This window comes from Miniopterus schreibersii (assembly GCF_964146895.1).
Source record: "Miniopterus schreibersii genome assembly, chromosome: 2".
NCBI classification, from domain to species: domain Eukaryota; kingdom Metazoa; phylum Chordata; class Mammalia; order Chiroptera; family Miniopteridae; genus Miniopterus; species Miniopterus schreibersii.
Window position 1 is genome coordinate 86,387,373 of NC_138102.1, and position 14,479 is coordinate 86,401,851.

General features: G+C 31.7%; 1 protein-coding gene across 1 annotated transcript in view; it reads left to right on the forward strand.

The window, feature by feature from the left end:
* NBEA (neurobeachin) overlaps nt 1–14,479 on the forward strand; it is an 817,699-nt gene that overhangs the window by 375,484 nt on the left and 427,736 nt on the right. Inside the window, exon 34 of the mRNA XM_081128332.1 lies at nt 9,305–9,366. Within this exon, the coding sequence (XP_080984458.1) occupies nt 9,305–9,366 (62 nt within the window). The remainder of the gene's footprint in view (nt 1–9,304; nt 9,367–14,479) is intronic.

Here is a 14,479-nt window from a genome sequence, read left to right on the forward strand (position 1 = left end):
TCTTTAATAACACTGTTTATCTTGCTTACCAAGTCAACATCCTGTAACAGTTCTGAGGTAACACTTGGTCTCACCACATTAAAACAATCAGTTTATCTGCCTGTGTCCTCCATTAGAATGCAGGTTTCTCTAGGACATGGGACATACCTGTTTCATAGTTGTGCGTTCGGTATAGTAAGTATGCAGAGCTGTTTTTAGAACTGAATTATTGAATGTCTTTAATTCCTCCAAAGGACTAGCTCCTCACTTTTTGACACACATGTTTTATGGCCATTTATTTGATCCAATTTTTAGATTTCCCAATCCATACTATTTCAGAAGATAACTACTACTTTGTAATAGATCTATTATTGCAAGAAGTAATAGAAGAAATAAAACCATCATTGCTTTTAATTTATAAGTAGGTTTAATATTTCATGCTTGAAGTGTACGTGTTTTTTAATTGCAAAAAAATTCCACATTGACTTATTTACTGTATCATAATTGGATCATATTCTGGTATCTAACCATAAAATTTGACTCCAAAATATCACTCTTAATTGTAGGTAGGTGTGAGTTGGATATAGGGTATAGGCTAAATAATCTTGTTAATGCTGTGACCTTTAGTTTCATGTTCATATAAGCTATAGCATGTAATCCCAGTAAAGTATTGGATAAAATAATATGCTTATAATAATTTATTTGACTTACGAGAGTATCTTCAATGTTGTAAAATTTAAGGAACTTCTCAGTTTCCAAGAACGTCCTATTTCCTTTCTAAGAATAGGTAAACCTGGACTAATTTCTCATCTCTACTTAATACTTTGCCTTAAATGGAGAGTTCAGTAAAGAAAATTCAGCTTGGGTCAAGTTGAAGAATTTGTTTTGAGCACAGATAAGTAACTTTGTGAAGATTTAATTTGTTCTGAGTACTTCAGTTATTTCAGCCTATAATTATTGAATAAAGTTAATGTGCTCTTGAAGATAACTGGGATTCACCTGTTTGACCTCTACTTGAGCCTACCTAAATCTGCAACTTTTATGCTGTATGCCTTTATCACAATTATCAAACAATTTTATTTTACTAATTATGTTACTTAGTTTTTTATCTTTGACTTCATGAATGTATGATCAAGAAAAGTGGTACATAGTACTTCCATTTTGCATTATATTTAAGTATTGAAAGAAAATGAGCCAATGTTTTTCTGAATCCAAAAAATAAAGAACTTAAAGGTATATATTACTACAATAGCAACTTTAAATTTATGTGAATTTGAGAATTTAAAGTTATTAAATGTATTTATTTGAGAATGTAAATAAATGAAAGAATTTGAGTTGTTTAGAAATATAACTATACAAATTATGCATTTATACATACTGTGTTTAAAAGGAGAATCCCATATTTTATAGAATATAAATTGTTTTATTTTTAATATAAAGGCATTAGTATAACCATTTTTACTCAACTGTAACTATTCATGTAATTTAATTGTATGACTATTTAACTATTTTTTCATCTTTTGATTATTAATATTTCTTGAAGTTAAATACATGATTAAAACAAATATATCATTCTTAATAAGTATGGGACCAGGGTCTTTCTTGGGTAATGTGAAAATTTGAGCCGGACATAGTTTAGTAGTTTTAGAATTTGATTGAACCTCTTTGGAATTTCAAGAAGAAAGTTGGTGCAGAGGAGAGATATAGGAATAACAATTGGTTCTAAAATTAAATTTAACCTAAAGACAATTGAGGGATCCATATGATTTATGATAGTGAAAATGTCTCTTATTTCCCTTATTTCACACTTATTCATTTCTGTTGTGATTAAATCACAGTGAAGAAAAGGGCAAGATACTCAGGTCAGTCATTTCTATAGTGGAAACTTGAGGCTAATACTATGAATAAGAGTATTTAATAAAAACATCAGAAATGATGGTTTTAAGTTATTTTGAGGCATATAGTTTTATTGTCATTTTTTCAGTATAATACCACTAGACTCTTCCATAAATATATTGTCTTTGTAACTGTGCCGTTAGTTACTTGAAGTCAAAGACTGTTATCTCTGTGGCTTACTTAAATTATTTAAATAAACATGTCTCAAGAGTCAGCCAACTCAAAACTTAAATAATCCCAAGTGATTTAGAAATTGTAATGTATTTTAGTATGTGATAATGAAATATGTTATTTCAATGGAATGTGCAAACAGAAGTTAAAGTCACATGGTGACAAGAAAAAAGTGACATTGGGCTCAAGAATTTGCCAGAGTATTTCCTTTGACATGATGTTTTTGATGAACTAACGCAAACTTTGTATCTAAAGCATATTACAAAAGAACAGCAGTGTTTCACATGTAATAGTTGTCATTGCCATGAGAATATCTCTTCAGCTCATCTTATATTACAATCAAATCACTAGCAAATATCTATGTAGGAAGTATCACTGTAGCTTCATTTTTTATTGTAATCTATCATTTTGTAAAAATTATCTATGAAAGTGTTTTAGGAACTTCACCTCTACCACTCTGCAAAAATTGTTAGCAGAACCAAAATTATAAAAAAGAAAAAATATCCAAGTCAATAAGATTCTTAGCTGTATCAACAGAATGATTTTAAAAAAGAAACAATTTAGAGAAACAATTTAATTTCAGTAAATTAGTCAAATTGGTTATTGGGGTATTATATAACTCCATTTACAGTTAATTCTGTTCTGAGCAATCTAAATGCTCAAAATTTACAGTTTAAAAGCACTTAGCCAAACATTCCCATACAGAAATAGATTTTTATTTCTTTTAAAATATATGGAATATCCATGGGGAAAAGTGCAATACCAAATTCTTTTGAAATTGTAATTAATATTAATAATACTATTTTTTTATGAATCTTGCAAAATATTTCATGTTTAATTTCTGACTTTTAAAAATCTGAGTAACATTTATTTTGATAAATGTCTGAAATGCCTTATTCAAAACCTTAGAGCCAGCTGTGCTTGTAATTCAGATATTTGGGGATTTAAGACAGGTAATAAGTGCTTATATGTATATTTCATAACATCTTCTGGGGAGTCTGGGATAACACAATGATATGTTCCTGGTAATTCATAGAGATATTCACACTAAGTGGAATAAAACTTTTAATAGCATCACATTGGGTGAAATTTTGCTGATAATTGAGTTTGCTACAATACTACAAAAAAGCTTTTTTCAGAGCTTTGGGGTTTTGGAATTATAAATTATCATAGACATGCATCTAAAATAATTTCCTCTGCCGTTTTAAAAAAATCTATAGATGTGTATGTGTGCATTTGTCTGTGTTCTCTCTCTCTCACACACATACACACCCATGCACATATACATACATGCCTTGGGATGAGTAAATAGTTTTATCGGAAGACAGCCAAGCTCATATGTTTATGCATTGTCTATGATTGCTTTGGCCCTACAGTGGCAGGGTTGAGTAGCTGTGACAGAAACTTATGGCTGCCCCATGCCAATATATTTTATCTGTGTCTTTAAAGAAAATATTTGCTGACTTGCTATATATGATAGATCCAGAGATTCAGTTTTGTTTCTATTCTAAAGACAGTAAAATTTCCATAAATGTACAATAACTTAGTTTTTAGTGAAATAAAGTAAATCACTGTCTCTAGAAGATTTTGAGCGTTTACTTTTCAGTTAAAATTTATAATGTAAATATAAAAATAAGCTGTAATGGTTCAATTATGCTTAAGAAGCTTTTTCTGCCCTGGCTGGTGTGGCTCAGGTGATTGAGTGTCATCCTGTGTACCAAAAGGTCAAAAGTTTGATTCCTCATCAGGGCACATTCTCAGGTTGTGGGTTTGGTCCCTGGGGTGTGTGCTGGAGGCAACTGATCCATGTTTCTTTCTCACATTAATGTTTCTCTCTCCCTTTCTCTCCCTCTCCCTTCCTCTCTCTAAAATCAATAAAAACATATTTTCTTAAAAAAAAAGCTTTTTCTTGTAACTAAAGACTTGATTTTTAAAATTCAGATTACCAGAATAGTCATGTCTATTTGATGGAAAATAAATTAGTATATTTTATTAGAAGAGAAATAGAAAAACTAGATCTTCAAACTGTACTGGTATGATTATTAGTATTGGTAATCTACTAGTGGGACTCTTATAAAAACTTCACAATTATATTTTCTTCAATACCATGTTCTCTATAAAACTAATTTATAAATATCTGGTTTGTCAGAGATATCTAAAAAATAAACAATTGTAAACTCAAAATTAAGTTTTTTGCCTGTCTATATTTCTAATTTTGTTCAGATTTAAACTCAACCCTTTCTTTCTGCAAACCCACTCTCCTTCATTTGTTTCCTTATCTCAGTTAAATGTATCATCATTCGCACTTCAGTTGCTCCTTTACCCTACTACCCTTTAACCTCATATTCTGCTATCTAAAATATTTTATTGTCTCAAGGCAAAATATATTTCAAATCTGTCTTTGCTTGCATTGCCACCGCTTTCTGCTCAGGCCTTCATTATCTTGACTTGACTTGCAGTTACAGGTTTCTTCCTATACCACTGAGAGAAAGCAATCTTTCCAAAATGAATTGGATTCTATCTGCCCCCTGCTTGAAATCCTTCACTGGTTCTCTGTTGCCAATAAGGAAAAATATGCCATTTATGGCTCTGCTTCTGTCTGTCTCTCTCTCTTCATTTCAACTCACCCTCTTCCAGATCTACACCCCCCAATATAACATTCCAACTTGATTTTACTAGCTATTTCATATTTCATTGTACCTCTAACATTTCTCTTTTACTTCAGATGACTTTCCCTTCTTTCCTTCTTCCATTCAGATAAGCTTAGCATCATCCAATTCAAATGTCACATTCCTTATAAATTCTCCAGAATGGCTCTTGACTCTTTCTGTTCTTCTTACACTTTGTACCTCCTAGGATTGTATATAATGATTTTATTTACATAATCTGCCCCACATACTTCACTTCTTTTTATACTTAGTACATGACATGGTTTCTATCACAATAGACATGGTCAATAAATGCCTTTTGAATGACTTGGGCTCTTGCTCTAAAAAAAATACTCTTATTTTTCATCAAAATCTTATTTTTTTTTTCCTTTATCAACTACAGTGTTACTCTGTGAGTGATGGTTTCTAGATTTATTCATTTAATTGGTAATTATTGAGAATACACTCAGTGCACCACCTTAGTCATAGATGTCTATTGGTCTCTTCTCTTGGAAGAGGGCCCTTGCTGAAAGAAAACTCTGATGTTACTTGAAAGATGAATTCCACCTAAGATATGATCCCTTGCTGTTGCTGTAATGCTTAAAACCCTTCACCTCACACCATCTGGAACATCCAGCTAGAGATGGAATTTTTCTACACTATTTTAAAGCTTAAAGCCTCTTTTAACCTGATTATCTACTTCTACAGATACATAAAGTGAACCCACAGACTGACTGTGAAGAGTCTGACAACTCTGTATTAAAAGAGCATCACTGTGCCTTTTAATTTTCTTTGTATTAAAGAAAGATAGCTGTGTTCCAAGATAAAACTTTAACTTCACACTCATTTTACAACTTAGTGGGGTTTTTTTTGTGTTTTTTTTAATGGCAAGGGAGTGTAGTTCTGAAAGTTAAAGTAACTTCTTACCCCTAGTAAGTGTGAACCCAAAAGAACTGCCATTGTCCTGCATGACCGTTTACTCAGCTCTGCCCATTCTTCCTTTGTTGCCTGAATCTACACCACCTCAAATTTGTCTACTGAATTAATCATCTCAAGTACTTATATGTTAGCCACTCATCCAACCTTCTCTTTCAACAAAGTAGTTTATCACAATATATTCAAAAGCTAATTTTTTCCACTATATATGAAATATCTCCCATACATACAGGCCTTCTCTTGCATATTTATTGTCTGCACTCTAGGTATTCATCTTATACTGGTAACCTAATGTGATATATAGTATTGAATAAGTAGTTCTAGTAAAAATATTTATTCTGGTGAATATGTATTTACTGGTGAAAATGTTCTATTAATTGGTCAATACTTCTAATTAGATTTTGTTGGAGAGGCACATATGTACAGTTCCTTTGGGAGACACTTCTTAATTGACAAGGCAGGAAAAGTCATCATGGAACAGTAATGCCGTAACTAAGTCTTAGTATCCTTTCCCCATTTTATAACTTGCTCTAAAGTCTTCCTCTTAACTTTCAAAAACATAATTTTATTTCTTTCTATCTTAATCTATCTTTGAATTTTACCCTAGCCTCTCAGTCCCACTTTCAAAAACCCCCTAAACTCTTAAGTCATACATCCCCCAAGGAATAAAGGTCTTTCAAAAAAAATTTTTGTTCCCTGCTCCCTCTGTACTTCTTGCTTATGATTGTTCTTTTTATCCCCACGTCTGAACAACATATGCTACTTTCTCCAACAAAACTGTCAAAATCATCCAAGTTGAAATTAAGCGTTATGACCTTTCTCAGTCACATATTTCCATCCTATTAATGTCAAATGACTTATGTAGCACTGCAGCGAAAATGAAATGAACTTGCAAGTTAGAGGACTTAAATTCAAATCCCAGTTCCACCACTTACTGATCAAACACCCATTTTTTTATCCATCACATGAGGTAACAATAACTAATTCAGAGTTGTTAAGAACATCGGATGAGATAGTGTATATAGAAGTGATTGTAAATAATAAGGTTCAATGTCCATGTTGGGTAATCTTAGATTGAATTAACGTATGGAACATGAGAAGGTGTAGATTATGTCTTGTTCATTATTGTAAATTCCTGAGTGCAAACACTATACTTTGCCCATATGAGGAAATATCAAAGAAATGAATTTGATTATGAAATCCTTGCCAGAGCCAAAAAGGAAAAACTCAACCTGTTTGAGACATACTCTTGTAAAATATTTGCCGTATTCATATACAGCCTGCCTTATTTATAACATCATTAGGCACTTTTGGCAATCTGAGCTTATGATTAGAGTTATACAAAACCTCTTTTATAATTACATGTTAAATTTTCAAACGAGTGTTTTATGGATGACAAGTATAGAGTGTCATCAAACAATGCTTTATTTTCAATATCTCTTAAAAAATTGAAGTTTACCTGTTTATTTTAATAATCCTTTTATTAACACTTAGAAATAGTTCCAACCAAAGTGATTATGTAATTCTTAAAAGTTGGTAAATCTTCCAAAATTGCCTCTGCTGTGTTCTCATTGTCAAGGTTAGTTTTTTGTTTGTTTGTTTGTTTGTTTAAGAGAATCCGTTAGTCCATATCATTTAAAACTAATTAGACAACATACTAGTAAATGTGCGAGGATCTGTGGAATTGAAATCACAGTGGCCTTTTTCAAAGTACTGAGAGTACTGTTTGCAAACTGCAATTTTTCTATTCACTTGTTGTCATTTTCGTTGAACAAAGTATTTATTGAGCATTTGTTTATATTTTTCTTATGGTAGAATGATAGTATTTGTACAAATTATGAATGTTTTTGTTACATAGAGGTTTTTTGGATGTTCAATTAAATCATTTTTCTGTGAGAAATGAATGTAATTGCATGTTTTTTTTAATTTTTACTTCAAGTTGTTATGTATTAAAAAACTCTTAATACACAGAATATACGGTGAGTGATTCTTTATATAGTCACTTCAAATGGCTATGTAGTCTAATCATTCTTTATATAGCCTTACAGTTGAAAATCTAAATTGATATGCATAATCCTTTGGCCTTTTACTTGGTTTTTCTGTGTCAGAATTTTAAATAGTTGAGTAGCCAACAGGTAATAAATGTCCCATTTATCTTCTTTCTGACTCTCTAGCTCCTGAGCATGAGAATTGCTGATCAGTTACAGCAATTGTCTCTTAACTGAGCTTTTCACATCTGCCTCTTATTTCATTAGTTAAGTGTCTGCCCAAAGATCAGATGGAATACTAGTGCCTTTTCACAGCTTGTTCTGTCTGTCTGTACAATGATAGGGTCATTAGCAGAGTGGGCACAAAAGGGTATTTATCACTAGCTACAACAAATATACATGCTAGTGTCTAGAAGGCAATTGAAACTGTTTATTGAAATCACTTTAAGAAGAAAAAAAATTACTGGGTCTTGCTTCAACTCTCCATTTAGCCAACACTAATGTAAGATGATGGCATTTCTTATTATAAAAAGCTTTAACTGATTACATTTGTCCTCAGATAAAAAGAAAAACCAAGTCTATTACGTTAATTTTAAAAAACAGTGACAAACTTTTAAAAGTATATTTCAAATTAGCAAACATCATTATTAGCATACTCTCATCCAGAGATTATTACTTCTGGGTTAATCTTCCTCTATGTTGGCACTTTTAAAAATACCAATCACGATCCGCTTTGTTATATGTTATACAGCAGTTATCCATTTTATTGGAAAAAGTTTTGATGATTAATTAATGTTTATACTTACTGTTTATAGGAATAATATTTTCTTACTTATAAAATGGGAATAAAAATAGTATGTAACAAAGTGTAAGTGAAAATTAAATGAGACATGCAAATAAGGCACTTAACATATACTGCTGAGCACATAGTAAGTGGTCAATGAATAGTAGCCATTATTACATAGATATTGTTAAATTTAATTATTTTTTTCTTGACATCTGTTCAGAGACTTTGGAAGCAGAACACTGGAAGATTTTATGTGTTGACTAATATGTTAATTGTGTAAAATTCCATGTTCAATATATTTAAAATTATTTAACAACTGACAGCCAATGAAGAATTATCTATTTGTAAATCATTTTAATTTTGTCTTTTGGAAGAAAATTTAAGTGGATCTTCAATGACTATTGTTCTGCACTTCAGGAGAGAATCACATAACAAATGTCATTGTCATGAAAGCAGGTCTAAGTACCTCATCAATTTTGATAACTACCCCCACCTTGTTTAAATATAAGAAATGCCTTGACCAAATAAATAACCCAAGCACGAAGTCAATTTTTAGTATTTTTTACATCTTGAATATTTAAGTATTTTTAAATTAATGCTATAAAAATATGTCAGTGGTAAAGGGGAGATAAATGGTGATGGAAAGAGACTTGACTTGGGGTGGTAAACACACAATACAATATACAAATGATGACTGTATAATTGTATACCTGAAACTTACATAATTTTATTAACCAATGCCACCCCAATAAATTCAATAAAAAATATGTTGGTGAATGTGTCTATTTATGTTATTTTAGGAGTTCTATTATAAAGAAAATTTTTATAAGTTAAAACTATATCATTAATTAACTTGGAATGATGTAATTTCATTTTGTTTTAACTTTTCTCTGTTGTAGGCCTTGTTTGTATGAAGTCCAGTACTTCTGTGGTTGAGCTTGTTATGCTGCTTTGTTCTCAGGTACGAAATCTCATTCACTTGATTAAGTTAAACAACGAGGCAATTTTTTTGTATGTTTCTAACAATAGAATGATTATGCATGTATATGTATATGTTTGTATATTTTAAACATCCATCTATTATCTCACATTTGAAGAAAGTAACTTATATTGAGATATAGTTGTATGTAGATGATCTTACCATGTAAATATTGATTTAGTCTTCCTTTCCCTTCTTCTGCTCTCTGTAGCTTTCTTATTCTTTCCCACCCTTTTTATCCTGTTGTTCCCTATCTTTTGATCTCTGAATATAATATATACATATATATACACAAAATTTGTTGTTGATTTTTTGATATTCCATCTTTTAAAGATGATACAGTAGCATTTATAATTTTAATTTACCTTGTTAATTACATGATTTCTTCTTCTTTGTTAGATTCAAGATAATGAACATCAAGTTTCTATCATGCAATAGCCAAAGTATAAAGCTCATTAGTGAGTGGCCTTAGTGTGATACCTTTCTGTTTCCTTTTTTTAATGGGATTTGTAAATTTCAGTGTAAATTCTAAAAATCAACTTGTCCTATTTTTCTTTAGTAAGCAGAATTGAAAATAGAATAGTAATTGTTGGATATTGTTTCTTAGCAATTATAAGAAAACTAAGCACACACACACACACACACACACACACACACACATATATATATATAACATTTTCTGATAACTAAAATAGGGACCTAATGTTCTTCTCACCAGCTCTTTCAAGTCTCTTAGTGATTCTCATTTTATTTATCTATAAATATTTTGTAATATGAGAATGAGCAAAGAAGTTATATATGTTATATAATAAATAATTATTACATTTATTCCTAGTTTTCTCATTAGAAAGAAAAACACACTTAAACTGTTTGTAGTTACTGACCTGAGGTCTGCCTAAAAGCTAACTCCCAAATAAAAAACAATATGGCTTCAGTAGATCCTGTAAAACATCAGCAGAAACAAAACAATCAAAAACTTACCTAGTGATTTCCAGTCTTCAGGTTTACTCTCTTCAAGAATATGTTCATAGGGAAATCATTAGGTCCATTTCCCCCTTTTCAGCCAGGAAGAATTTTAATAAGACTTAAATAAAACAGCATCCCCAGCAGGCATTCATCTTCAAGGCATTTGAAAATTGTTACCTAATACCAGAGTCTTGAGTTCAAGAGACATTCTGAGAAATCTATCTGCACCTTTTAGGATCTTGATGCATATTTTCAAAAAAATGCTTTTATAAAAAAATAGCTTAAAATTTCTTTTTTCTTAGCTCTGGGTTTCACTGCAGTTCAGAGAAATAAAGAGGAATGTAGCATTAGGGTCTAATGTCTTTGATGGCCTCATCATCTAATCATAGGTTTAACATTACTCATTTGCTGGCTCCAGGAATTCCTGCCATTAAAGGCCCAAGAGATGAAACTTTGCCTCAGATATTGATTGAAAGGAAGAGTGAGAAATTCAAGCTCTCTATGCAGTGCACTTTCTTTCAGTGTTTCAGCAAAGCAATTATAAACATGTCTGTCAGTTTGATTTTTAAGTGGAATTTTTTAAATAATTCACAGTGCATTTAAATATTTCAAGTGGTTAATTGATTAAATACACCTCACTGAAGTGACTTAGAAATGCATGTTTATTTTCAGAAACGCTCCAATTGTGTTATTTTCTGTTAAGCTGAAATGTTGCTTTTCACAAAACATTTTTAAAGGAACAATTGAGTAATCTCCCTTATTACAGTTCAGTTGGGAGGAGTTTATATTCTACTTTGAAATTAGCTTATAAAACCATCTTTGTAGGGCATTAATTGTTCCATGGGTGTATAAAAACCTTGGTTTTAAGGACACAAGAAAATGGACATGTCTTAAAAGTTTCTAAAAATAATCTATCATTGTTCTTTACTGGTCAAATTCAATGTGATTTATATCTTAGTTTCACCCATTAGCAGGGTGGACTTCTGATGAAGAGAAATAAATATAGTTAATGCTACTGTGGGAGATTGCTTGGCATAGCACTCTCCAAAGCTGGGTTCTCTTCTGCAGGCCTTAATGCATCTCTTGGAGCTGATCCCTGTAGAATTAGGCTGTGTTTGTGGCAAGGCAGAAGGCAATCCTAAGGAATCTTTTAAGCCACCTAGTTCTGTGTTGTATTTTTGTTTTATTTTACAGTCCCCCTTTTTTAAGTATTGATAGCTCCATGTTATTATGATGAGCAGTTATTACTACTAATAAAATAGTTTAAAATCTGAATGAATACTACTATCTTGATGCACTATATATGTAATTTTTTGAGTGGGAATTGCAACTAAGATGTTATCCACACTGTGATTTAATTCTTGGTTAAAATAAGTTTTTAATGCAAATGGAATATTCCAGTTTATTTATTTTCTTAAAATGTGCTTAATTATTTTTCCAAATTTAGATACAATTTTGTTTGTAGAGAATAAGTAGCTAAGGGTTGAAAAAGGAAAGGAAAATGCACCATTTCTTGCACCACTTATCTTTTATTTACTACAACACCTTAAATGCTTTTATTTTTTGTGCTTTTTATTTGGGAAATTTCATGTTAAATACTATAATTATTAAGGATATTAGCTTTTGTTTTCTTCTTATCTGAGCTCCTGATTAAACTTCTTATCTGAGCTCCTGATTACTATTACCAGTGGTTTGTGTGCAAAATATGGTCTAAATTTACATGAGATCACATTACAAGTGTCTGAAGGTACTTGTCAAAGATAATTCAGTTCATGTGGATAGCCTTTTCAACTCCAAAGGACATGCCATCCATTCTACCCCCCAGTGGAGTTTTTGGTCTCTGTAGAGAACATATTTTATATCTTAAGAAGCTATTAGCATTGGCATTATATTGCATTTTTTTCCCACAAATACCCAGAGCATTTTTAACTGTATTTTGGATACTTTACTTTTCCATGTGGAATTTATGACACAAAGTAAATATTAATAATTGACTCTTCCATTTCAGTTTGTATTAAAGGTGTGCTTAGCATCTTTTTGAAAAATGATTTTCTGTAATTTGTAAAATGAACTGAAGTAAAAAGTATATATATTATTTTGAAAAAAGTCAGTGCTTAATCATTTAAATTCAGTATTTTTTACAGAGTTCTTCAGCATATCAGGTCCAATGCTGTCTTCTCTAAACTTGTTTTAAGTTTTTTCAATCAGATGTGGTTGAGGTGCTTTACATTATTCTATATGTGCACCTTATTTTACCATTACCTTATTCAGATTGCGTTGTGTTCTTTGATGAATAGCAGATTTAGTTTTCAAATAAACTTTTTTAGGTATTATAATAGTTTCTAATTATTTCCAGACTTTCTTTTGGGAAGTCTCCATCAGAGGTACTCCAGGAAAAGTGGAATGATGTTATCCCGTAGGATTTCTTTAAGTTTTCATAAGTAAAGCTTAGCAGATGTCACTAGCATTTTTCTGTGCCTTATCTGTCAGTAGAAAACGTTTTATAAGTTGAGAAACTTTTATGTAAAAAATAATGTCTCTAAGTATTTAAGTACTTGCTGACTTGAAGCACTGATTAAGCAAATGTAGGCTTCATAAATCATTTTTAGTCTCATTAAAAGCTCAAACATGTATAAGTGACATAAAGTAAAAGTCAGCCCTGCATGTCTCCTTAGGATCTGTGTATGAAGTTACTAACATGAATTATTTTGTGGTTTTATTTGCCTTTCTTCTTTTCTAAATACTTTATATACTTAAATAAAAAAGGACTTTAGTGACTTCACTGATGTGATCAAGGCCATAACCCAGCACTTAAAAAAGAACCACAACTGAAGAACAGTCTTCCTTTTTCAACTGATTTGGCCTTTGAACATTTAAATTTTTCATTTTTCTTCAATATCATACAGTTTAGTAAGATGGTATACAGCAGAAAGTCATACTTTTCATCTAGTTATAATAAGTCTAACACTGAGGTACAAAGACACAGATAAGATGAATATGGAAGCCTACTAAGGAATATTCACTCATGAGTACTCAGTATTGAAAATGTTTCTGGGGTGTATAATAAAAAGATTATGACTGTAAAAAACTAAGGATGGACTAGATTATTAATATTATTTTTTAGTTTCTTTATATATATTGTGGAAAATATTACAGATGTCCCCTTTTTACCCTCAATGACCCCTCCACACCACATTCACCCTACCCCCAGGCCTTCCCCAGACCAGTGTCTGTGTCCATGGGTTAAGCTTATGAACATATAAGTTCTTTGATTAATCTCTTCCTGCCCACTCCCCCAACCCCACCCTCCTTCTGAGATCCCTCAGTCTGTTCCATGCTTCTATGTCTCTGGATCCATTTTGTTCATCAGTTTATTTTGCTTATTACATTGCACATATAAGTGAGATCATGTGGTACTTGTCTTTCTCTGACTGACTTATTTCACTTAGAATAATACTTTCTAGTTTCCTCCATACTGTCCCAAGGGATAAAAGATTCCTCTTTTTATAGCTGCATACTATTCCATGGTGTAAATGTCCCACAGCTTTTTTATCCACTCATCTCCTGACAGGCAGATCTTAGCTATTGTAAATTGTGCTGCTATGAACATAGGGCTGCATAAGTTCTTTGTGACTGGTGTTTCAGGTTTCTTAGGATATATTCCTAGAAGTGGGATCACTGGGTCAAATGGCAGGTCATTTTTAATTTTTTGAGGGAACTCCATACTGCTTTCTATAGTGGCTTCACCAGTCTGCATTCCCACCAGCAGTGTACTAGGGTTCCCTTTTCTCCACATCCTAGCCAGTACTTGTCCGTTTGTTGATTTGCTGATGGTAGCCATTCTGACAGGTGTGAGGTGATACCTCATTGTGGTTTTAATTTGCGTCTCTCTGATGATTAGTGATGTCGAGCATTTTTTCATATATCTCTTAGCCATCTGTATGTCCTCTTTGGAGAAGTGTCTATTTAAGTCCTTTGCCCATTTTTTAATTGGATTGTTTGTCTTCCTTTTGTTAAATTGTATGAGTTCCTTATATATTTTGGATATTAACCCTTTATCACATGTGTCATTGGCAAATATGTTCTCCCATATAGTAGGCTCCCTTTTTGTTTTGTTGATAGTTTCCTT